Source organism: Tamandua tetradactyla, chromosome 1 (genome assembly GCF_023851605.1).
Source record: "Tamandua tetradactyla isolate mTamTet1 chromosome 1, mTamTet1.pri, whole genome shotgun sequence".
Classification (NCBI taxonomy): domain Eukaryota; kingdom Metazoa; phylum Chordata; class Mammalia; order Pilosa; family Myrmecophagidae; genus Tamandua; species Tamandua tetradactyla.
In genome coordinates this window covers 95,399,228-95,426,966 of record NC_135327.1, presented here as the reverse complement: position 1 = coordinate 95,426,966, position 27,739 = coordinate 95,399,228, and the positions used below count along the sequence as shown (strand labels likewise).

Sequence of the window (27,739 nt, the reverse complement as noted above, 5' to 3'; positions counted from 1 at the left end):
AGCAAGGGAGAGGGCAATTCAGTGTTTCAAAAGAGAAGAGCTTGGGAAGGGACTTATAAGTTTCTAGGGGTTCCAGTTAATCATCAGGTGGTTTTAGGCTACAGTTGGTAAGCATGATCTGGGCAGGGCTTGGTCACAGTGAGTCATTGGAAGACTCAGAGTGGTCTTATCTGTGGGACACAGCATGGGCATAGTAACAGTTAAATCAGCTTATCTATGGTCTTACCTGAAAGATGTGAATCTCAAGGAGATAAGGTTAAAACAATTTAGTCTTAGAGAGTGTTGCAGTTATGGTGTGATAGAGTTTGTCTGTTTTGTGAGACACCATGCATTTGCATGGATTTGCATCCAAACATTTGTCTGGATGTCTTTGTACAAATGTAGAGGGGCATGAAAAGGCATGATCTGGGTAATAAGAGTTTTGTGAAAATAATTGCCAATACTGGTCATTGCTGTCCCATATGCAAAGTTTTATATTTATGAAAGTCCAGACAAGTAATTGATCATATGCGCTTGCTTGTTTGTTTAAAAATTATATTGTAGTAAACGCATATGTAACACAAAAATCCTATTTTAACAATTTTAAGTATACAATTCAGTGATATTCATTATATTTATGATGTTGTCTGCCATCCGCCCCATCCCATACCATAACTTTTTCATCACCCAAAATAGAAACTCCCTATTCCCCTTTCCCCAGCCTTTGGAAACACTTCTAATATATTCTCTGTGTCTATGTATTTGCCTATTGCAGATACTTCATGTAAGAAGAATCATACAATAGCTGTCCTTTTGTGCCCAGCTTAACTCATTTTGCATAATGCTTTCAAGGCTCATCCACACTGGAGACGTATCAGAATTTCATTCCTTTTTAGTGGTCAAATAATAGTTAATAGTTCATTCTATGGATATACCATGTTTTCTCCATCCATCCATCAGATGTTCCCCATTGCCTAGGAGCTCATGGGTAGCAGGATCAGCCACAGCTTCAGTGTGTGGCAAGAAGGAAAACAAACCTGTGAGCATTCTACGGGTCGGAGCCAGAGAAGTGTGTCCAAACAGGTTGTCAAAGCAGGGAAATTCTGAAATGGCAGTCGTGAGCTAGGGTAAGGAAAGAGCAAAGTACAGTGGCTGCAGTTGAAGAGGTAGGATTCCTAGTGATGCTTTTGTAAACAATACCAGAAGCCAAGAAGGCTCAGACAATCTGCACGCCAGATGTGAACTAAATGGTTTCTGAAGTCCTCTCCAAATCAGGAACTTAATGAATCAAAAGGATGAAGGTAGAAAGTGGCAAGACAGAGAAAATAGATATAGAGGTAGGCAAGAGATCATAAATACACAATTGTATCAATTGCAACTTCCCATCCACTCATGGCAATATCTCTGGTGGGTGGTCATCTGGCCTACCCCTGAACAACTTTGAAAGAGATCATAGACTGCTTTATAATGTGACCATTTATTTTACGGACAATTTTAACCATAATCTGAAGTGAAATTGGATCACCTATAAATTCTATTCATTATTCCTGCCTTGAGAACTCAACAGTGTATAGATCTTCCACACAATAGAGAACTACAAATACTTAAAGAAAGTGATTAATTTTATAGTCTACTCGAAATGACTTTTATTCTTGGATAATGGTCTAATTTTTAGATTACTTTTCCTTTTTATTCAGATATTTTATTCTTAAATATATATAGAAATGAATTGTAAATTTAAATTTGGACATTTTTAGTGTTTCACTATTGATAGGAATCTTTTTTTTTTTTTTGAATGGGAAGGCATCCGGAATCGAACCCAGGTCTCCAGCACGGCTGCTGAGCCACCTCAGCCTGCTTGACAGGGGTCTTTTTTAACAGTTAATAAATTTTTGATCTTAGAATAGTTTTAGATTTACTGAAAAATTACAAGAATAGCAGAGTTCCTATATACCCCATACCCAGTTTCCCCTATTGTTAACATCACTATAGTACATTTGTCACTGAATAGTACTCTTAGTTTAAAAGTTCATACTTTATTCAGATTCCCTTATTTTTTTACCTAATGTCTAAAGGTCCATTGTTCATATGAACGTTTTCTGGCTATATAACGTGGTAAAATCCTCTTTAAATGCCCAGAAATAAGCACAGTTCTCCAGAGATGGTCTGGCCAGGGCAGATCCCTGGTCAGAAACTAAAAGGTGAAAAAAAGTAGGAAAGAGAGGCTGGGGAAGCCCCAAGAACAGATGTAAGGTCTCTTAAAAGCTGCATATTTTTCATTGATTCACTTATTCATTCCTCCCAACAATGAGGAGGAAGGTGCTGTCACTCTCTCCTTTTTCACAGATGCTCAGAGATATCCGTGGAACTTCCCAGGGTCACACAGAGCCAAACCTCCCATCCAGGTGTGTCTGACACAGAAGCTCACTGCACTGCCTCTTCCCAATGGTATATTCCCAGAAAGTGTATTGTCTTCTATTCACAAATTACTTACTGTTCAGCCAAAATGGTAATATGAGGGGTAATTAGACATCCTATGGCTATGGATTAATTTGTTTAACAAATATTTAGGCTTCTATTACGGAGCATAAATGCCTGCCCTTTGCAGGAAGGACTTTGGATAGGAATGAAGGGCAGACTGGGGCACGGTCCTGGCTGGTAAATGTGAGAATGAAATGTAAACACATTAGTAGTCTGTCACATTATTTACCCTTAACCCACAGGCTTTGAACAACAATAAATGGAGGGGAACTCTGTTTAATCATGTGATTGGAGTTCATAAATATCCTATTCGTATTTCTCTCTAAGGTGAGTAAGACATTTATCAGGGTTCAAAGGTAAAGAGGTGACCCTTAGATATCTCAAAGTTGACAACAAATGCTTTAATAGCCAGGTTCTAGTGAAAGACTGTGTGAAGAGAAGGTTTGTGGATGATCTGAAATAGATTTCTCTGGACAGGACTCTCAGAGGGGTATGGCTCTATGGCTGAGGTTTGGCAAGATTCAGCTATCGTAGGTTTGGAATCTCATACTTTGTTAACTTGACTCTACTTCTGACCATTGTGTTTTCTTTGTTTTTTGTTACCTCTGTCTTCAGTCACATTCCTTTGGAAAATTCCAGTCTGCTTTGCTGTGCTGAGAGAAACAGTCTTTTGTTTGTGCTTGAGCCAGGGAGAAAAAACCACAAATCTGAGGTGGGGGAAAGGGTGGGCTGAGGGTCATGATACAGATGATGATTTGCCACTAAATGAGTTCAGATCAGAGGGTGGGCATAGGGGTGACAGAGTTTATCAAAGCGGGGTGGGGAAGCCTGCAAATGAAATCCATATGCACATACCACACTCCTGGGTCCTTTTCTCCTCTATGTATTGGGGCAAGGGGGAGGACAATGAAAAGGGGCAGATGTCTTGCTACTTAACCCATGCTGTTGTCCCCTTGGCTATAGATGGTGTCTATGAAGCAAACATCCAAAAGGAGCAAATGTGGGGCTTCTTTGGGGGTCCTATAGAAGACCTCCAAATTGTTTGGTTTCCTAATTTGGGAGAAGCTAGCCTAACATATTTTAAAACATCCATTTCTTTTCCTCTGTTCCATATAGCTCTACTGCTCCTTTATGCTAGGTCTTCCTGCCCTATAGGCAGCCTTCTTGCTTGTGGTTCCCATGAGATGGCTAAAGCCTGGCTATCTTCTTTAGTGTCCTCTTGGCCAAAGAGAAACTCCCACAACTTTGCCATGCCCAACAGTAATCTGACTAATTAAAACACTGTATTCACTGTACTTCAATTGACCCATTCATATTTTGTCAGCTAAGTCTAAAACAATGTCACTTCTAAGTGTATCTACTATTCCACTACTTCAGCAAAGGAGTAAGTTGCTTCCTGACTGTCCCTTCTCTCCTCCCTGGCATCACTTCCAAATTCCTTTCCCTGGGCTCAAATAGGCACAGAAAGTAGTTCACCAATTCCAGAGTATAATCATTCAACCAGGAAATGACTCTCTTCTTTTTGCAAGCACTCCTAAAATATGCAATTTGCCAGGGTTCTCTTCTTAGTGTCCTCCTGACTTGGCTTGAGTTGGGGTTGGGGAGAGAAGCAGAAGGAAAAAAAAAAAACCACAGTAAAGGGAGGGAATTCACAACCTTGACATTTCATTTAGAAATTTTGGTCATATATAAGCTTCTAGTGTTAGGAGTGATGGCTGGAATAGCAAATCTAGTTCTCTTAGTAAGTCCTGGTGGTGCATGGCTGAAGGCTTTCTTTAGAATTGAGAGTGGAAAGTACAAGTACGGATTTTCCTCCGTTTTAGCATCTAACGTTCTCAGCTTTGGTTTTCCCCAGCAATTCAGAGCAACAGGAAACATCTTATTCAAAACTTAATTATATATATATATATGTTAATGCAACATATATATATATATATATATGTCAATGCAACAGGGAAACTGCAGAAATATGCTATTTCAGTCACAGAGTCAATGTGAAAACGGAGATAGCATTAATGAATGGGCTAGCACATTCTTAGCCCAAAATTGAGTCTAGCTATTCAATCTGTGGTAGCCATTAGAGTTCCAGAGTACCTAATTCAAAACTTGGGGCCAAATACATTCTAGAATTCAGAAAGTTTTAGATTTTTAAATGATAATTCTGTGTATTTATGTACACCCCCAGTGGGGGTTGGAACAAAAGTCTCTAATCAAATTCATTTTTACAATAAATTTTATTTCTACAGTGAAGCATATAGTCACAGTAAGTGATTTAAATAAAGACTTTGAGTTAACATCAATTCAGATGCTGATTTGCCACTAAATGAGTTCAGATCAGTACAAGGTTTTGGTATTAAGTGAGTTATGAACTAATTGTTAATTTTCAGAGCTCTTTGGATTTCCGAATTTCATATAAAAGATATGGACTTGTATTAATACGAAAGGTTTTTGATCCAGAAACTGAAAACCAACAAATCATCACTGGACTATAGAACTCCTCACTGCTAGTTTCCATCAATGCATCATTGAACGGGTCCTTTACAAAATAAGCTGTGTTTCATTTGATCCATTCACGTTTTACTGAGTTATCCTAAAACAATGCCATTTCTAAGTGCATCAATTGTTTTACCACTCTGGCAAAAGTAATTGCTGTCTATTAGACAATGTCTTTTGGATGACTATAACAGTAAAGAGATGTATTAAATGGTGCCCTGATGGTTTATAAGCATTCACAAAACTCTGAAACATATAATTCTAATTTATAACTGGGGAGAGTCAGGCACAAGCCTGAATTCATTGGGAATTGTGCCCACCTTAAGAGTATGGACTACACTCCTTGATTATTAGCTCCTCGAAAGTGTTACATTCAGGTTACTGTCAGTTGGTTATACATATGGCATTGACTTTGGCCAAACTCCAGGTAATCAACCATTCCTTCTATTTTTGAATGGCTCTTTTTTCTTTTTTTTTTTTAGTTAAAAAAAAAAGGTAGAATAAAACTATAAATTTAACCCATAGAGTCCCCAGATTACTTAAATTTATTATTTAACTTGGGGTATTTACTATCAATTAGTTGCCTCATTTGTAATAATATACTATAGAAAGAGTCATGTTGTTCTAAAAATATTTTTAATATTAACTTATTAAAGCATTAAGAAAAATATTTTTAGCACAATTTTAAAAGTGCCCCAGAGCTTTAGAATTGAAAGAGTATGTTCATAACTTCCACAGTGTTGGCATGAAATATAATTGTCAAGAAACACATGGGGTGATAAACACTCACTTCAGAATAGTAGTTACCCCAGGTAGGGAGTAAATGCCACCTCTGTGAGTCACACGGGGACCTTTAACTGAACTGATGAAGTTTTAGTCCTTAAACTGGATTAAGGGTACATGGGTGTTTATTATTCTTTATATCTTTTCCATGTCTGGACTATTTCATGATTAAATTAAATATATACATATAATTTGCATTTATTCATCTAGGCTAGAGCAAGTGAGACACCACATGCACCTCTATGTAATAAATCCTGATAAATGATGAACTACTGTTTTACCGTCTTTCCACAGATTTGCTTCTAGTGTTCTCCAATGTTTCTTTTTTATTTTTTAATTTTCTTGTGATAACATATATAAACCTAAAATTTCCCATTTTAACCATTTTAAAGTGTACAATTCAGTGGTTAATTACGTTCACAATATTGTGCAACTATCATCACCATTCATTACCAAAACTTTTTCATCACTCCAAACAAATTATATACCCATTAAGCAATAACTCTCCATGTCTGCTCCCTTCTGGCCCATTGTAACTTCCCATCTACTTTCTGTCTCTAAGAATTTCCTTATTCTAAGTATTTCATTTAAGTGGAACTATTTGTCATTTGGCTTCCAGTGTTTCTCGATCATTGAATGCCCTCCCATTCTCAGAATTCTTTGATGGAATTAGGAGAAAGACAAAAGGAAAGTTCTGCAGATAAATGAGTCCATGTTGAATGTGAGGTGTGAAATTTTATTCCTAGAGGGAGCTTGATGGCACTGTAGGAACCTGGCCTCCTCCAAAGCCTACTCTGGTCACATTTCTGTCTCCTGGTCAACTCTTACATGTCTCATCCTAGCCCTACCTTTGTGTGAATCACAGGTCCTCCACTTGTAATGTTATCTGCATTTTTAATCTGTTCTTCCTTTTTCATGGAAGCTATTGAAAATAAGCCCTTTCCAGAATCTCAGTCTTTTTTTCCATAAAAATTTATATGCAAAAAGGGCCAGAGTTAAACTTTACAAGATGTGAGAAACTAATCATGGGTATATTAGGTCTTTTCTTTAAGTGGAAAATCTCCTTGAAAGCAAATGTTAAGCAAACATTATGAAAATGCTTATTTAGCACTGTTTATATGAAGCTGAGTACATTTAACAGTTTCTCATACTAAGAGTTTATTCTTTTAGATCATTACAGTAATTATATAATATGCTATCATGAATATAGTTATATCATGTACATATGTTTCATGTGTATTATGTATAATGCTTACAATATAATTGCTTTTAGAATCTTGGAGAAGTATTCGAAAATTTGAAATCCTCAAATAAACTCATGATTTTCAAACTTGTTGCTTCATAAAGAGATACAGGTTTTGTTGGGTCTGTTAATCTTCTGTGGGCCAGTCTTTGTGGAATGGGCAACTGTAAGGCATTCTGATTCAGTAGCTGTCCCCACTATTAATCCCCCCAAAAGAAGTGAGGGGAACACCAGAACACAACCAAAGTATAGGAAATCAAGCTCTGGCAAGAGTGTTTAAAAATCACTGTCGCTATAGTAAAGAGCCTAAAGGAAAGACAATCAGGAGCATATGCCCTGAGAGGTTCTGTGGTTTGGTAAATGAAGCCAGGCCCTGGTTGACACAGTTCCATGGGCAGAGGCTGGGTCATTCTCATGTGAATGTGCACAACTGGCCCTACAATAAGGAAGGCAACCCAAAATTATGCCCTTTATAAGATAGGACAGTTACATTATCTCCCAGACAAGGACACTCCAATGCCCAATTGTGGAATATTGGAATATTCCAGTTGTGGAATAATGGTCTATGCTTCCAAGGGTTAAGTTAGCCAGAGTATGGTCATTTCTAGGCTGTGGACTTGAGAAGAGCTGATTTTAGAATGGAAGCAAGTCTAAGACATTGCAGACCTGGTGACTTCAGTTTACTAATCTGATCATTTCTTCTGAGTCCTTCCCAGTTGGACTAAGAATGATGATTATAGCCAACCCATAAAGTGCCTTAGAATTTATGAAGTACTTTTCCCTTCCTCGTATGCATGAGTAGAACTCTGGACAGAGATTTGATTGATGGTAGATACAGGAACTCAATGTAGTAGGAATTCTGATCTGACTTTGATGGGGATTCCAAGCTGTCTTATGCATATTAATTTACTCAATTAATATTTTTGAGTTTCTCTTATGTGCCCAGCAGTGTTCTGGGCTAGGGGATATTGAATGAATGAACAGATAGTGAATGAACAGAGTTTCTGTCCTAATGGAGACTACAGTTTTACAAACGAAAATACGACAGCTATTAGATAGTGAGAAGTGCTATAAAGAAGAACAAAGCAGAATAAAGGACTTGAAAAACAAAGCAGTTAAGGGGGATACTGCTTTGGATTGGGTAGTCAGAGAAGAGCTCTCTGAGGAGGTAATATCTGAGCAGAGATTAGAATATATAAAGAATAGACTGTATGAATCTATGAAGACTATATGTGCATGTGTCTCTCTGGAAGAACATCCTGGGCAGCAGAAACAGCATGTGTAAAGGCTCTGGGACAGAAACATATTTACATTATTTTTTACTTTTTGTTTTGAAATATTATAAACAAAATTGGAGAAGATTATATAGTGAACCCCCATGTACCCTGACTCAGCCTCTACACTTCCAATCAATTCTCCCTCCTTCTCCCTGTATCGTATTATTCTAAATCTAAGGCATTATCTAACTTCATACATAAATGTATAGTATGTATTTTTAAAGATAAGAATACTTTTCTTTAACATCCCACAATATCATCACACCTAAAAAGTGATCAATTCCTTAATATCATCAAATATTCACTAATGTGCAACCTTCTCTGATTGCATATATATGTATATATATGTGTGTCTGTGTGTATGTCTATATATAGATATATATCTATATGTAGCTATCTATATGTAAATATAGCTATATAGTTGGCTTGTTCAAATCAAGATTTAAGTAAGTTTTTTTTTTTTTTTTTTTTTTTTTGGCATTTCTAAAAAGTAGCAGGGAAGATAGTGTGACTGGAAATAATAGAGCCAATTCCAAGGCTCACAGCCTCACAGAGAAAGACAAAAGCAGGATCAGAATCAAAACATCAGTCACAGTGGGAGAAGTTGGTTATTGGGACAAAATGAATAGACTGATGTTGGCTGACAGACATGCATAGGTTTCTGTTTCCATTTACACTGGATCTCAGATGTGAGCAGAATCACAGTAGGAGCCACGAAGACTAATCCGGAGATGGTATTGCCCTGCCCTTGAAGTCTTTGAATTTTTCTACCCTAGACACTTCTCAAAGTGAGCAGACAGAAGAGAATACCGACATTTTCACTCAGCACTAAACTAGGAAGTTTATATGCCAGCTCTTAATTCCCATAATAACACTGCAAAATAACAATTGTTATTTATAAAGATGAAACTGAGGCTCGGAGAGGTTTGAAGTCTGGTACAGTTTAGAAAGTGGATTTGAACACTGGTCTATCTGGCCCCAAAGCTGATCTTCACTTTCAGATATTATTAGCTCATATACTCACTTGCTTGTAGTCTGACAGTTTCTTCCCCTCCAGAATGAAAACTACATGAGGGCAGAGACCTTGTCTGTTCCATTCATGGTGATGTCCCTGGGTCTAGAACATTCATTGAATGAATGAATGTACATGTTATACATCCTTGGGACTCATCAGAAAAGCTTTTACAAAGATCAGCCCTACAAGCTTATTTCCTTGGTTCAATATGAAACTTTACAAACCCTCTCTACGTCCTTAAATCCCTTTTAGACCAATAGCTCTGGGATGACTCAGAATGTTGTCAGGTTTGGGAAAGGTGAAAAAGATAGACCCAAAACGAGATACTATTTTACACTCGCTAGATTGACAAAAATTAAAGACTCACAATATCAAGTGTTGGTGAGGCTGTGGATTAATCTGAACTCTTATACACTACTGGTGGGAGTGTGAATCGATATAATCACTTTGAGAACTTGACACTATCTTGTACAAGTGAGTGCCCACATACTCTAAGCCTCAACAATTTCATTCCTATGCCTTATTCCTACAAAACTCTTAACAATATTCACCAGGAGACATGTGCACAGCAGCATTGCTCATAATAGAAAAAGACTGTAAACTCAAATATCCAGTGACGGTAGAATGAATTAATAGTGCTATGATTACACAGTGGAACTTTCAAAGGAGTGAAAGCGAATGTGTGAACTACAGCTACCTGCAGCAATAGAAACATTGCAGAATCTACCTGCAGAATCTTAGAAACATACTCTCAGGTAAAAAATAATCAAGTTGCAAAAGACTACATTAAGTATATTTTTATAAAGCACAAAACAAGGAAAGCAAAACTATATAAAGTGATCCTGGGCTGGATCTAATAATGGAGATGAGCCCCAAAGGACCTTATTGGGACATATAAAAAATTGAAATATAAACAGAAAACTTTATGTCAATGTTCTTGAGTTTGATAACTATGGTTATATGTGCATATCCTTGTTCTTAGAACATATACATGGAACTATTATGTATTCAGGGAGCATGATGTATACAACATACTCTTTGATGTTTGGAAAGTTGATAGATTGCTCAATCAATAAGTGATATAGCAAGTGTGACAAAATGTTAAGACTGATAGGCAGATCTGGGTATCTGGGGGATATGTTGAAGTTCTTTGGGTTTTGTATTATGTTCTATAAATTTGAAATTATTTCAAAATCAAGAGTTTAGGGGAAAAAAACAATATGAAGTTTAAAGACACATATGTATGTGTTAAAACTAAATTTTAGAAGCATGGGGAAAATAGTTAAACTAGAATTATCGTATGACCCAGCAACTCTACTTCTAGGACTATATCCAAAAGAACCGAAAACTGGGACTCAGATACTGTACACCAGTGTTTATAGTAAGCATTATTCACAATAGCCAAAGGGTGGATGAAAATCCAAGTGACCGTCAGCAGGTGAATGGATAAACAAAATGGGGCATATACACATACATTATTCAGCTGAAAAGAGGAACAAAGTTCAGATACCTGCTGCACGTGGATGAGCCTTGAAAACATTACACTAAGTGGGATAAGCTGGACACACAGGACAAATATTGAGTGATTCTACTTATATGAAGTGAATAGAATAAGCAAATTCATAGACACGGAAAGCAAATTTGAGGTTACTAGAGGCTGAGGGGAATAGGAAATGGAAGCACGTTGCCTAATGGATGTGTGGTGATAGTTGTACAATATTCTGAATATAATTAATACTACTGAATCATACACTTAAAATCGTTAGAATGAGACATTATGTATTATATATATCTATGTTACCACAATACAAATTTTGATAAAGCATGGGAAAATAAAAATGAAAATTCAAGATTGCAGTTACCTCTAAAAATAAAGCAGAGGAATGAGGCAGGAGAGAAACATATAGGTATGTGCAAATAACTTGTAATGTTTTAGTTCACCTGAAGTTTGGGTGGTGTGCTCATGGCTGCTTATTTTATTATAATGCTTCAAAGCTTAATCATAAATTATATGACTTCTCTTGCACGTATCAAATATCAAGTAAGTGAATAGCTCAAAACAAGCCAGCACAGGATGTAGCTGTGTTAAGGCATCACATCTTTCATCTGCACAGCCATCTGCTGTCTGCTGGCAGGAGTGGACTTCTGGCATCTGGAAGCTGTTGTTTACTGCATTTTGAGTGCCAAGAGGTGCTCTGAATCCTGTAAGTGAGAAATGAAACACTCACTCAAACTTGGAACTCCCAAGTACACATATAGTAATTATGCACCAGAGAGCAGGACTTCACTGAGGGAAAACATAATTTATTTGTATTTAAACACTCCATTACTGTTTGACAATGTAGTGATCCCACTGAGAGGTGCCAAGGATTCAAATGTGTTCATTTATAAACATTTTTCTTCATGCCCATCATGCTGCATAAAGCTGCCAAAGATCACACCTTAGGCTCATGTATCCATTTTCCCACAGATGTGCAGGCACACAAATTCTCAACTACACACATAGAATTAATGTGTCTGCTCTCACTTGGTGTCATTAGTCAGAATTCTCCAGAGAAACAGAACCAATACCATATATATATATGTAAATATTATGAGATTTATTATAGCAATTGGTTCACATGACTGTGGGGATTGGCAATACCGAATTCTGCAGGGCAGGCTGCTTAGTTGGGAACTCCCAGGAAGGTTTCAATGAATTCCCCAGGAGAAGCTGGCTGGAGATAAAAGAGATGGAAATTCTTTCTGACTACTGAAATCATTGGTTCTCCCTTTATGGTCGTCAGCTGATTGGATGAGACTTCTTTCATTGCTGAAGGCAATCTCTTTTGTTGACTGTGGATGTAATCAGCCATGGATGCAATTTAAATCTAGGAAATATTCTCACAGTAACAATCAGGCCAGCGCTTGCTTGAGCAAACAACGGGACAGTATAACCTAGCCAGGTTGACCCGTGAATTTACCTATAACAGTCCAGGCCTTGTCAATTTGGCACCCATACCATCTCCTTAAAGTATACTTAATTTCTAAGTAATAACAGTCATACTTTTGCCCAACATAATTCAACTGTCCTGTATACGACTGGAAACACACTAACATTTTCCCAAAAGAGTAAGTAAGTCCTTAGGTAATATTTGCTCATAAACTTGACATCCTATAACTGAAATACTATGACATAAAGTTAATACAACTAATATTATATAAGGAGGTGATAAGGTAGGGAAAAAACATAGATATTTGCTTTGTGTATATAATACAAACATATTCATAATAAAACAAGGAAGAAATACTTGTAACCACTATAATCCTTGTTTCTGCAATTGGTCACCGACATAGCTCATATTTATAACTACCTTCTTTCACTACCCATTCCATATTCCCTTTGCCCTCAGCAAGCACCTTAGCTGGCTGTGGTTCTTTTCCTGGTGGGGTGATCCAAACCTTCATTCTTGAAGGTTCTGGGCCATTTGTAGTCCTGGCTGGATTGGGTTGGTTGTTTCAGTTTTCTATTGACTTTAATCACAGGGCATGTTAGTACTATGAAATGCCCTAAGGGATTGGCTGTATTTCAAGCAAACTCTTTACCTCCATTGTGTAGTTGCAGTCATATTTCCTTTAATCAGAGTCAATCACCCCAGCCAACACAGTAACTCCCTTCTTTGCCTGTTGATTCAGAGGCATGAGGAGACAAAGTGGTCGGGTGGCATTCTTAACCTCCAGTTCAATGGAATCATTGTTATGTCTCCTAGTGGAAGCACTCCTCTTTTTGGAACTAAGACCTATAGACCAGAAGAGCTTAGGATTGCAGAGACAGGAAGCAAAAATGTTTTCTAGTGGATCACTACGGGTAATAATGAACAGTGCCACTCTTATTTCTACCTCTTGATTCCTGGACCCATGAATCTTGGCTGTGAGAGAAACAGCACATGGCATGGATGTTGATTTAGAGCATATACAAAATCCTAGAGAGCACTGTCCCAGCCTTGCAAGTTATTGCCACCCAGTTGATGCTGTTACTGAGCCTTCAGAAGGCTATTCCACCATTCTATCAACCCAGCTGCTTTAGGAGATGGGGAGCATGGTAGGTCCAATGAATTCCATGAACATGTGCCCATTCCGATACCTCATTTGCCATGAAATGGGTTCCTTGGTTAGAAGCAATGCTATGTGGAATACCATGATTGTAGAAAAGGCATTCTGTAAGTCCACAGATGGTAGTTTTGGCAGAAGCATTGCATATAGGGAAGACAAACCTGTATCCAGAGTACGTGTCGATTCCACTAAGAACAAATAGCTGCCCCTTCCTTTATGGAAGTGGTCCAATATAATCAACCTGCCACTGGGTAGCAGCCTGATCACTCAAGGGAATGGTGACATATTAGGGACTGAGTATTGGTCTCCACTTCTGGCAGACTGGTCACTTAGCAGTGACCTCTAGCCAGCTCAAACTTGGTGAGTGTAAGACTATGTTGCAGAGCCCATCCTTACCACCATGGCTATTTAGTTTGCAAGTCCATTGTACAAAGACAAGAGTGGTTGCAGAAAGAGGCCAACTGATACAGAATGGGTAATTATCTACTTAGTATTAAAATTCTCCTATGCTAAAATCATACTTTGGTAAGTATTCACATGGGAAACAAATATCTTTATAGTTTTCACCCATTCAGAAAGGTTTATCCACATACTTCTCCCTCAGCCCTCTTTGTCACCAATTTTCCAATTGTGTTCCTTCCAAATCCCTGACCATCCAGCCAGATCACTTGCTACAGCCCATACATCAGTATGCAAACACACCTACAGCCATTTCTCCTTCGAAGCAAAATGAACAACCAGGTGCACTGCTTCACTGCTTGAAGTTCTGCCCATTGGGAGGATCCACTTGTCCTTTAAGGATGTACCAGAAAAGGGCTGTAGTACTGCAGCTGTCCACTTTTGGGTGGTAGCTGTATATCATGCAGACCCATCTGACAAACATAGACCCAAACTTTTTCTTCCTCAATCAACTGGTTATAGGGAAGTCCTCAAGAGTCGACAGATAATGACTGGGGAAGAGAAGGTAATGTGGCAGGAGTGGATGCCATAGACATCTGGGCCACTTCCTAGAGTAACTTATTTATGCATTCAGGGCCTGCTTAAGCCCAATCTCATATAAATGTCTTCCATTTTATGATGGAGTGCTACTATGTTGGTGGATCAGACAACATCCAGTCCATGATGGGCAACCCAGCTCTCACGGTAACTTGGTAGCCTATGGCTAAGTATTTATTCCCTATTAAGGCCCAGTAACAGACCAAAAGATGTTATTTAAAAGGAGAGTAGTTATCTGCAGAGAATGGCAGGGATTTGCTCCAAAATCTTAAGGATCTGTACTGGGATTTTTCTATAGGGACCTGCTGCCAAAGGCACCAGATAGCATCTCTATCTGCCACTCACTTCCTGCACCGTTGGATCTGCTGGATCATATGGCCCAAGTGGCAGAGTAGCTTGCACAGCAGCCTAGGCCTGTGACAGAGCCTGCATTTGTTCCAGACCCCATTCAAAACTAGTAGCTTTTTAGGTCCCTTGGTAAATGGGTCAGGTAGCACACCAAAATATGGAATATGCTGCCTCAAAAATCCAAAGAAGCCAGCTAGGTGCTGTGCCTCTTTTTTGGTTGTAGAAGGAGCCAGGTGCAACAGCTTATCCTTCACTTTAGAAAGGATATCTCAACATGCCTTACACTACTGGATGCCTAGAAATTTCACTGAGGTGTAAGGCCCATGAATGTTTGTTGAATTTATTTCCCACCTCCTGGCACACATACACCTGACCAAAAAGTCTGGAGTAGTTGCTCCTTCTTGCTCACTAGGTCCGATTAACATGATGTTATCAATATAATGAACCAATGTGACATCTTGTGGGAGGGAGAGATGATCAAGGTCCTTGTGGGCAAGATTATGACATAGGTCTGAAGAGTTGAGGTACCCCTAATGTAGGATAGTGAAGGTCTTGCAAACTGAAAGCAAACTGTTTCTAGTGGTCTTTACTAACAGGTATCAAGAAAAAAGCATTTGCCAGATTAATAGTTACATACCAGATACCAGGGAATGCATTGATTTGCTCAAGCAGTGATACTACATCTCAAACGGCAGCTGCAATTGGAGCCACCACTTGGTTAAATTTACAATAATTCACTCTTATCTCCCAAGATCTATCTGTTTTCTTCACAGGTCAAAGAGGAAAGTTGAATAGGGATATATTGGGAATCAGCAGCTCTGCATCCTTCAAGTGCTTAATGGCAACATTAATCTCTACAATCCCTCTTGAAATGTGGAATTGTTTTGAATTTACTATTTTTCTAGGTAGAGGCAGTTTTAGCAGTTTCCACTTGGCCTTTCCTACTGAAATAGCCCTCACTCCACCAGTCAAGGAATCAATGTGTGAGTTCTGTCAGTTGGTAGACTATGTCTATTTCAATTATGCATTCTGGAACTGGGGAAACAACCATAGAATAGGTTATTTCCAAATGCACTATGAGATGGACCTAAGCTAAAACTCCATTGGTCACCTGGCTTCCATAAGCCCTTACTCTAACTGGTGGACCAAAGAGACATTTTGGGTCTCTTGGAATTAATGTAATTTCTGAGACTGTATAATAATTCCCTGAAATGTCTGATCATTTATCTTTCCCCAGTGCACGGTCACCCTGATAAAGGCCATAGGTCTCTTTGGGGAAGGCTGGGAGGAAAATTAATAGTATAAGATTTTGGCAGGGTCCTTTCTCAAGGGAACTGGCTTTCCCTTCATTTAAGGGATTCTGGGTCTATAAACTGTCTCAAGTCTGGGAATTTATTGAGGGGCCGTGACTCCCTGTTTCTGTGATTCATGATAGACTTTTATTCATTTGACCTAGAACTTCTGCTTACCTAGATCAAGTAGGAATTTAGTAGACTACCCATTTATTTTATCCCATGATAAAATAGGGTACCCCACAATCAACTAGCCAATACTATAGGTCTCTGTTGGTCATAGTATTTTGATTGCTGCCTTGATTTTGCTGTCCATTATGGTAGCCATGCCTTAAGTGCCACCATTTGGCTCCTACAAACTTTGGAATCCAATCAACCCTATTGTGTTTAAGGATCCATATTCAGTGATAGCAGTTCTATCTGCCACAGTGATATCTAACCTGCAGAGAAGAGCAACCACAGAACACTTCAGGGACAATGTTCCTGCTCTCACAAATTTATTCCACATAATCCCAGGGAATGGTGTGTCCTCTGGACATTCCTCAGGTGGGTAAGCAGGTCTTACTTGATAATCCACTCTAACACCAACTACATTATATCAGGGCAGTTGTGGCATTTCAACTTCAAGTACTATAGGTCACTTTCAGTCGATACTTCAGCCAACCACCCAAGCAAACTGTTAAGACTTTTTTTTAATCCCTTGAACTAAAACACTGAATTCAGAATCTCTGCTTAGTGGGTCCATATCAATAAATTCAGATTGATCCAACTTTATGTTTCTTTCACAATTATCCCATACTCTTACTATCCATCCCCATACATATTCCCATGATTTCTGTCTATATAAATAGGAAAAATATTTCAGAATGTGGTTACCTCCTTGTGAGTCACACTTTGTACCTCACCTTTCAGAGATTGCTGGGATTTCAGTCTAGCTATAGGTCTGGAAGTAAAGAGGGGTGGTGGGAATGGGTCATAAGAGGGATTAGTAGTGTTTTACAAGCAAACTACCTCAGAACATTCTATTACAGTTTCACTTGATGAAACAGGGTTAATCTCTTCAGGTGGAAGCAGGATGGCAGACAGGTGGTTGGGTGGCTGATTCCTCAGGGCAAACTATTGCAAGTTTTTCTGGCAAAGGAGACTCACTAGACTCTAGGGCTTCAATATCCTCACTGTCAATATTATCAGCCCATATTTTCCCATTCCAATTTTCAGGATCCTATTCCTTCCCAAACAATGCTTGTAGTTTAACAGCAGAGATCGTGCAAGTTTGGGAATTCAATTTATGTTGTAATTCAGTCACCTGCACAATGAAACTCTGAGTCTGGTTTTCAGAAATTTCAAGTCTTTTTCTGAAGAACAATTCTCAGTACTGAATCTGTATTACTCACAGTTCTCCAGGGAAACAAAACTGACAGGAGACGTGTGTGTGTGTGAATATTATGAGATAAATATTATGGTGACCCATGAAACCATGGAAATTGGCAAATCCAAATTCCATCAGGTAGGCCACAATTGGGAACTCCAACGAAGGCTTTCAGTGAATTCCTCAGGAGAAGCTGGCTGGTGGAAGTAGAGATAGAAATTCTTATTTCTGATTGCTGAAATCATCAGGTCCACCTTTATGGCCTTTAGCTAATTGAATGAGACTTCTCTCATTGCTGAAGGTTGTCTACTTAGTTGATTACAGGTGTAATTAGCCACAGATGCAATCAGCTGATTAATAACTTAAATTCAGGAAATACTTTCACAATATTGCTTGACCAAACAACTGGACACCATAACCTAACCAAGCTGACACATGAACTTAACTATCACACTTGGTCTCGTGTGAGAAAAGTCACAAATGTATCAATCTGTCTAATAGAGTTTCAGGAGTCTTGGCAGCTCTGGCAATTTGTAAATGGGTTAATGCCATTCATTGTTATTAAATGAACATAGAAAACACACAGAGAGGCTTTTTCCTTAATAAAGAATGTTAACAACATGTGACCTCAGCTGTGTGTCAAAGGTGATACTTTACTGGAGTATCACCTTTTTGGGAAATATTGAGAGTGCTCTAAAAAGGAAATTTTTTTCATTGTTTTAAAGGATAAGCTTTAGTAAATAATAATCTATAAATATGTTTAATCTTCTCACAATGAAAATGAAGATTTATTAATCACCCAGAACATATGATTTATGTAAGTAAGCTGATAATTTAGGCACCCTTATTTTTTATTTATATTGTCAATTGAGTCTCTTTATTTGTCACATGCATTAGATAATTGCTAAATCTCCATTTTACTTTCTTAAGATTAGACATAGTGTCAGTAATTGATCCAGGCTACAAGGTAGCTTTTTTATACATTTAAAAATAGTTTTTCTTGGAGGTTGTGAGGGTAGTTCTGTAGTAGACTTCTCACCTACCATGCAGGAGACCTGGGTTCGATTCCCGGCCCATGCACTTCCCAAACAAACAAACGAAAAACCAAACCAAACAAAAAAATTCAACAAATGGTGCCACAATAAGGGAATACTCACATTGAAAAAGAATGAAATGTGACTCCCACTATACAGTATACAAATAAAATAAATTATTTTTTAATAAATCAATTAAAGAAGGTCATACATATACGAAAATATCAATTAATTAGTTAATTAAAATATCACTATTCTGGGTAGGCCACGATGGCTCAGCAACCAGAGTTCTTGCCAGTGCCTGTCCCAGAGACCCAGGTTCAATTCCCAGTGCCTGCCCATGCAAAAAAAAAAAAAAAAATTACTATTCTTAGAGTATGTGGCAATGAGTTTAGAAAAATAAACTATTGGGAGTGAAAGGGTGGTTCAGTAGTAGAATTCTCGCCTGCCACCGGGGAGACCTGGGTTTGATTCCTGTTCCATGCACTTTCCAAACAAGAAACAATCAAGCAAAACAAACAAACAAACAAAAAATTCTACAATGGTGCTGCAATAATGGGGTACTCACACGAAAAATGAATGAAATGTGACATTGCCATATTGTTACACAAAAGGCAACACGATATTTGTGGCCACTTAATTTATAGGCTCACATTCGCGGACAACACAGGCTTCAGTGATATAAAAACAGAATGTATTAGGAAAGTAATTAAAAGATTATTAGAAATAAGGCATAGTTACATCACCATGTAGGAGAGCACCAACACCCAAAGAGCAACACTGGGAAATCCCGGAGACAGCATTTTCAGGGTCCGATTAGACAAATCCTGAGCAAAGCTTCCTCCTCTCCTCTATGATAAGATTCTCTCTCTCTCTCTCTCTCCCCGCCCCCCTCTCTCTTTCTATCTCTCTCTCTCTCTTTCCCATGAGATTCTCCTCCTTCTTCTTCCTCCTTCCTCTAACTCCTTGCATACAGTTTATATTGTATCTTAACACAATAGTGGCCGAATTCCAATTAGTTTATGTAACCAGACCCAGTTTGGTCCTCTGGGAACTGGCTAGGGACGGAAAGGAGCTTCCTGGGATCTAGATAACATTATCAAAGTATGCCTCCTTTTGGGAGGAAAGCCAGGCCTCAGCTGGAGTGCACACTTCAACAATTTATTACTAAGGTCACGCAATAGCAACATCAGTTGAACAGAACAGATTCTTACAAATTTATCTTTCCCTTACACATACAGTCTACAAAAAAAACTACCAACCTTCCGTTAGATTAATTCACATGTAATTTTTAAAAATAATGATTATCATTAAAGAATGGCACATTACAGGGCAGGATGTAAACATGTCTTTTTGTAGCTTAAAAGTCTGGTCATTTGTCTGGGTCTATTTGTGATATAGTTATTAGTATTTCCCTTTATAAATTTTTGATTCTTGGGCACCATAGTAATGCTATATTCATTCATTCATTCAACATGTATTTATAAAATGCCTACAACATGGCATGTGCTTTGCTAGGTGGTGGGGACCTGATGATGAACTGAAACAAATAGAATCCTCTACCTCACAGGACTTTATGTTTAGTGACGGAGAAAGAAATTAATAAAATAAACAGAAAAAATTTATACTAATAAAATGAAGGTAAAGAAAAGGCATGTGGTGCTTAAAGATTATAATGGAGGAAATAGTCCTTAAGGAAGATCCCAGAAGACTTCCCTGAGGAAGTGGTAGTTGATGTGAAGATATGATGTGAATATCAAACACTTAAATTTCATTTTCATTGGAATTCCTTTCAATGCCTGGTGTTTTGCTACAATTATTCTCAATTACTCTCAAGGCTGAATGAGTAATTTTAATCAAATTTACAAAAATTAAGTACCTACTATGTAGAATGGGAAATAACTTATTGGGGGAAAAGCACAATAAGCTAACATACAGCAAAACTTGACAAACAAAATAAGAAATACACAAATAGGAGAACAAAAGAAAGCTTTCTTCTAGTTAGAAGTAGACGCTAAAAAGTTTCGACTGTTTGAGTCATGTTTGTCAGTGGGAGTTTGATGATAGACAGAGCATTTCAGTAGAATGTATGGATGGGAAAATGTGAAACATATTCTAGAAATTGTGGGCCTAGTTTGAGTTCTGTGAGAAGGAGTGGTGACAGTTGAGGCCAGAAAGTTTGTTTGGAGTCAGACTGTGACTGTTCTTGATTTCCACGTCAAGTTTGTACTGGATTCAGAAAGTAGTGGAAAATAAATTAGGAGACGGGCATTTCCAGCCCTGTTCAGTTTTCCCACTCTATAATGGGCTCTGATCCAAGGAAAGGAAATGATAAACTCTAATATCCCCTGTCCCTATTTGATCTTTAGACTGGCTATAAGTGAGAACAACAAATATTGTGTGTTTGGAGAAACAGAGAGGAACTGAGGGACCTTGCCTTATGCGGTTTCCATGGTCAACTCCTCACAAACACTTGGCGCATGCTTAGTTCTTAATAACTGTCAATTTTCATATTTATCTTCTCCAAATAATCCCTACATAGAAGTTAATAAAAGGTCGCATGCCTAGGACCTTCCCACAAGGGAGTATGGGAAAGCAAATATCTTGCATTTTAGATTTCTATAGTGGAAGTCATGGCCTGTTTCATAAGTTGGGCGATTCCTCAAGCAAAGCAAGCTGGTTCAGACATTGACTGGCCAAGAACAATTACAGAAGAGAGCTGTCATGGTCAGGGACATGGGTCAACTTGGCCAAGTGGTGGTACCTGTTTGTCTGGTTGGGCAAGTGCTGACCTGTCTGTTGCAATGAGGACATTTCATAGAATTAGATCATGATCGCGTCAGCTGCATCCACAGCTGATTCCATTTGTAATCAGCCAAAGGAGAGTGTCTTCTGCAATGAGTGATGCTTAATCTAATCACAGGAAGCCTTTTAAGGAGGATTCAGAAGAGACTGGCTCTATTCCTGCTTCAAGTGGTGAACCTCTCCTGTGGAGTTCATCCAGACCCTCCATCAGAGTCGTCAGCTTCACAGCCTGCCCTGCAGATTTTGGACTCTGCATTCCCATGGTCACATGAGACACTTTCATAAATTTTATATTTGCGAGTGTTCTCTGTTGATTCTGTTTCTTTAGAGAACCCTAACTAATACAAGAGCCAATTGTGCAACTGAATATATCTTTAATAGAAGTACATATCAAAGATGAAAGTTAAACTCCTTCCCAGAGGAAATCACAATTTGATATATCTTCTTTCATATAAGATATAAAAAAAATATATAAAATACATAAAGTATTAATAAACTATATAGATATTTTTACATAAACCATAACAATGATAGTAACTAACATTTATTAAACAATTACTGTATATCAGATGCCTTTTATTATCTGCTTAAATAAATTGACACATTTAATGCTGACAACAATTCTACAAGATCTTTATTACCATTCTCATTTTCCTGTGAGAAGACTGATGTTCCAAAAGTTAAGTGGTAGAGCCAGGGCTATAAATCCAGGTAGAGCCTACGCTCTTTAAACATAGCTCTCTGTTCCTATAGTTCTCGATTGTCTTTATTGGTTTAACAATATATGATTGTTTGTCTACACTATCTTATGGGCATACCACAATTAATCTCCCCATCCTCTTATTGATCAACATTTAGGTTGTCCAATTTTTGTATATTCAAAATAACACTACAATAAATGTTCTCTTAGATATTACCTTTATCTGTTATGTATAAGTATTACAGTGGGACAGAGTCTTAGAGGTGAAATTGCTGGATCAAAAGCTACAAACATCTTAAGTTGTATGGATACTGCCACATCATTTTCTTAAAAGCTTTTTTTTACCAGTTTACACTTCACCTTTATAACCAGAAGTTTCTCTTATCTGCTCTACATTTGTGTCAATTTATAGTAAAAAATATTTCCTTGTCATTTTAATTTGCAATTCCCTGATCATTAGTAAAGCTCAGTATCTTTTCTTGTGTTCACTGGCCATTTATATCTTTTCTTCTATGAATTGCCTATTTATATCCTTAAACTATTTCCCCATTGGTTAGCCTTTTCCTTGATTTGAATCTAAAAATCCTTTGTCTGCCATCTGCTACCAGTTGTTAAACCGTATCCAAACTAAGCACTAAGGAACTTAAAAAACAATGAATGAAAGCATAGTGTGGGGTGGGGGCATGCTTCTATGTGATTAAAAAATCAATCTGGGGTGAAATCTGAATAAGAACCGTAGTCTAGTTAGCAGTATTAAACCAATGCCAATTTCCTTGCCTTGATATTATACTATAGTTGCATTAAATGTTACCACTGAGGGTAGCTGAGTAAAGGGTACAAGGGATTCCTTTACTATTTTTTGCAAATTCCTCTGAGTCTATAACTATTAAACAAACAATCTGGAAAAATATAACCGAATTGTTGGTAATGGCTATCCCTTTACAGATTTCACATTTTATCCAATGTACATCTGTACAGCTTGAGTTTCTGGGGAATTATTGTGTATGTTTTTTGTAATTAGTTTTAAAAGTAAAAAAGTTTAGAATTTTGAGGAAAATGCATGGTACTGTCATTAAAATGCCTAGAGCCTGACCTTTTAGAAAAATAACTTCAATAGCTGTGTGAAGGGATGGTTCAAAGCTAGAAGCTGAGACACCAGATAAGAGATATGCACATTTATTAAGATGGGGAGAGGTACAGGCCTGAACTAGAGTACTGGTAGGGAATGGAGAGGAGAGGATGAATGTGAGAAACACCCAGAGAGGAATATCTACAGGACTTGGTGACTGATTGGATACAGCAGAGTAAGTGAGAAAGAGTAATAGAGAAACTCCCAGAGCCCTAGATAGAAAGACTGGGTTGCTGGTGGCACCATTCACTGAGGTGAATTGCTGGTGATTCTCATTTGCCCTACCAGAGCTATTCCCCACCCTTTACTCTGCTTCTTTATGCCACAGGAAGCTGACTTTTGTGAATGGAATCACCTGGGCTCCTTTGGCCGCTGGATTTTGGTTGGGTTTGGCCAATGAGCAGAATCAGTAAGAGATCTAAAGGCTGTAGGAGAGAGGCGACCATCTGTCAAGGCTGTGGCTTCAGCCCCTGTCAGGGAGCCCCTCCTCCACATGCAGGTTATGACCCTTCCCTTGACCCCTTTGGGTCTAGCAGGTCCAACAGCTTCTATTCTGTTGCCACTCCCTCTGTTGCTGGACAATTCTTACTGGGTTGCTTAAGCAGTCCCTTCACTAAACTCTTCAATGACCTTGAGTGCACCAGCTGTTTCCTGCTATGACATTGATTAGTTCCAAAGGCAAAGGCAGAGTGAGGTGAGGGAAGGAAGACAAATTCACTTTAAAAAACGTTTAAGGGCTTAAGGTGTTTGTGTGATACCCAAGTGATGATGTCTATATATGGATGATGTCAGGAGGAAAGTCTAGACTGGAGAGAGATCTGGTAGCTATTAACACAAGTATTAATATAATTGGTGGTTGAAAATATATAATAATGATAATAATAATAATAAATAATTTAAAACTCAAGGGACAGAATACTGGCTTCAAAGGAAGATCAGCATTTAAGGGGGCACCTACAGAATTTGAAACCTGCAAATGAAATTGAGGAGTATTCACAGAAATAAAAGAAAGGCTAAAGTGCAATTGTGTCACAAAGGGGAGGCAGAAAAACATTTCAGGAAGGGAGGAGTGATCAATAGTATCAAGCTCTTGGTTAAAAAGTTGGTGAGATAAGGACTGAAAATTGAAAATTAAATTGTGAAATATGGGTGGTTATTAATGACTTTATCATGGGGCCTTTTAGTGGGCTGGAGGGAGTTTAGTGGGTTGAAGAATGAATGGTCAGTGAAGAAGTGGGGACTCAAGGTTAACAAACATGTAGCAGTATGAATTTGAGCCCACAACTCAGGTGTGTAAAAAAATGATACTTTTAGATATGACACTAAAAGCACAAGCAACAGAAGAGAAAAGTAAATTGGACTTCATAAAAATGAAAAACTTTTGCTCATCAAAAAACATTATCAAGAAAGTGAAAAGATCACCTACAGAACAAGAGAAAATAGTTGCAAATCATGTATTTAATAAGGACTAAATATGCAGAATATATAAAGAACTCCTAAACTCAACAACAAAAAGGCAAACACCCAATTAAAAAATGAGCAAAGGACCTGATGAGACATTTCTCTAATGAAGATATATTTAAAAAGTGTATGAGAAGATGCTCAACATCATTAACCACTAGAGAAATAGAAATTAAAACCACAATGAGATAGCACTTCACATCCACTAATATAGTTATAATTTTTTTTTAAAGGTTAATAACAAGAGTTGCCAAGGATGTGGAGAAACTGGAACCCTCGCACATTGCTAGTGAGAATGTAAAACGGTTCAGCCACTGTGGAAAACAATTTGGTCATTTCTCAGAAAGTTAAATACACAAAAACCACACCACAACCCCATTTCTAGGTATGTTTCCAAAAGAATTGAAAGTAGGGATTCAAACAGGTGCTTATTCACAATAGTCAAAGAGTGGAAACAAACCAAGTATCCATTAATAGATGAAAGTATAAAGAAAATAAGGTATATCCAAACAATGGACTATTATACAGCAGTAAAAAAGGAATGAAGTTCTGATACCTGCTACAACATGGTTGAACTTTGAAAAGAATATACTAAATGAAATAAACCAGACACATAAGGATAAATATTGTGTAAATCTACTAATATGAAGTATCTAAAATAAGCTAATTCTTAGAAACAGAGAGTAGATTAGAAGTTACCAGGGGTTGGGAAGTTCATTCTTAATGGGTACAGAGTTTCTGTTTTAAGTGATAAAAAGGTTATGGTAATGGATGCTGATGATGGTAGCACAACATCATAAAATGTAATTAATGCCACTGAATTTCACACTTAAAAAAGCTTTCAATGTATCTACTTTGAGTGCCCCCTTCCATTTTTGTCAGGATTATAGATTATTATTCAGTACAAAGATAAGGTAGGGGACATTTGGAAATGCAGGAAGATTAGACTGGGTGGTTTTGTCCTCCTGGATGAACCTTCCCATCCTCTCCAGTCTAGAAAGATCTATTTCTAGAGGTGGAGAGGAGAAACCAACCCCTGGCTTCCTCTTCAAGCCATTTTTTTCTGTGGCCTGAATTGTCTTCCCATATGGCACTTGAGCTTTGGGGAAAAAAAACAGAAAAGACTCTTTTTCTGGCTTCTATATCCTTGGGAAGGTCGCAAGTCACAGAGGGAAAATACCGAATTAAAAAAGAAAAGGTTAATATCCATGTTTCCTTTTGCTAAAGCTGCCGGAATGTAATATACCAGAAATGGATTGATTTGTATAAAGGGGATTTATTAAAGCTACAAGTTACAATTCTAAGGCCGTGAAAATGTCCAAATAAAGGCACCCAACAAGAGTATAACATCTCAGAAGAAAGGCTGATTTTCTCTGTTCGGGGTTTCGTTGTCACATGGGAAGGTACATGGCAACATTACTGTCCTTTCTTCCAGGCTCCTGCTTTCAGACAGCTCTCTCAGCTTCTGGCATCTCCTGGGGCTTCTGGCATCTTCTGCATTTCCAAACATCTGTGTCCGCTCTCCATGTCGGCTCTTTTAAGGACTCCAGTAACTAATTAAGGCCTACTTTGAATGGGTGGGGTCACTTCTCCATCTAATCAAAAAGTTCCACCCACAACTGAGTGGTTCCATCTCCAAGGAAACAATCTAATCAAAAGGTCCCACCCCAAAATAAGTCTGCCCCTACAAGATTGGGTTAGGATTAAGAGAACATGGCTTTTCTGGGATACATAATAGTTTCAAACTAGCACGATCCTTTAACATAATTACATCGCACAGACTGGTTGTTAAAAAAGTACAACTGGAAAGAGAAGAACAAAAATAGGATGATAGTTGGAAGAAGAAATGGGGTAAAAAAAAGTTTTCTGGGAAGATCAGTGATTTAAAAAGCACAAGGAAGACACCTTACTGAAAGTTATCTCCCCAAGTGGTGCAGAAAGCCTAGCATGATGGGTCCATTTACTTCATGTTCAGAAGTCTTATTTTGAGATGCTTGTTCTTGCACCAAGTCCCTCATAGGCACAGAGATTCATATTGAGAATCAGATGACTTTTTTCCCTGAATAAGACTGCTCAGTTGCTGAGTGAGTAGGTATCGTTAAACCTAGGAAGGAATAGCTGAAAGGGCGGGAATGTGTAGAAAAGGAAGGATTCAAGAAGAATTTTGTCCATCTCACAGCTTGTTTTAGAGCTTGCTTTATTGCATGAACCAATTTCAAAAATCATTTTTCACAATTAACTGATAAAATGCATTTTAAATCACTTTCTAAAGATACCCAACACAAGTACTTAACATTTTCATTTTTTCCTTTTGTCCTCATGGCAAGATCAGCATAGCCTAAGTATTTTCAGTAAATAAAAACATTTCTTTCATCTAGGAAACCCAAAACATTAAATGGCAATAAATCGCCATTCATTGAATTATATAACCTAAATTATATATATCACTGAAGAAATTCTAGCCTTTCTGCATCATAATTAACACCAAATAACAATATTAAATTGCAGTACAAAAAAGAGCTACATGGCAATAACCCTGGCTGGTCAGAACTAAATTAACTCACCAAGCAATCACTTAAGGGTAAGAAAGAAAAACAATCAAGACAGGTTCTACTTTTTAATTTTTATTTTTAAAATATTTTAATTGTAAAATGTAACATATATGCAGACATAGTAAGCTTCAATGCACAACATAACAAGTAGTTAATAGAGCAAATTTCAAAGTATGGTATGGGTAAAAGTTATACAATTTCAGGTATTTCCTTTTATCTGTTCTAACATATTAGAGACTAAGGAGAAATATTAATATACTGATTTAGTAGTTACTCATTTGTCTAATCCTACCTTCTCTATTAAAATTCCTTCTTCCCATTTGATCCTTCTCCAAATCTTCAGGGATATTTGGGCAATGACCATTCTAACTTCATGTTGAAAAGGGGTGTCAACATTATGGGGTAAGGTGATGCGACTAGTCGTTATTCATGGAAAGACTGATATTTCTGAGTTTCAGGGCTTATCTGGCATAGGAACTATCTGAAAGTTTTAAGTTTCTGAAAAATAAACTTGTGAGTGAAACTTTTATAGTGCCTCAGATAGATCCCTGGGTATTCTTTAGGGTTTTTAGGAATACAGTTGGTTAGGGCTTGGCATACCATGGCAATTAGCAATATCTAGCTGAAGCTTGCATAAGAGTAACCTCCAGAATAGCTTCTCAACGCTATTTGAAATGTCTTAACCACTGA

General features: G+C 37.8%; 1 protein-coding gene across 1 annotated transcript in view; it reads right to left on the bottom strand.

The window, feature by feature from the left end:
* The window catches only part of HIBADH (3-hydroxyisobutyrate dehydrogenase), a 225,526-nt gene extending 206,274 nt beyond the window's left edge, over positions 1–19,252 (bottom strand). Inside the window, exon 1 of the mRNA XM_077121036.1 lies at positions 19,144–19,252. Coding sequence (XP_076977151.1) covers positions 19,144–19,205 — 62 coding nt within the window. The 5' untranslated portion in view covers positions 19,206–19,252. The remainder of the gene's footprint in view (positions 1–19,143) is intronic.
* Between the last annotated feature and the right edge of the window lie 8,487 nt (positions 19,253–27,739).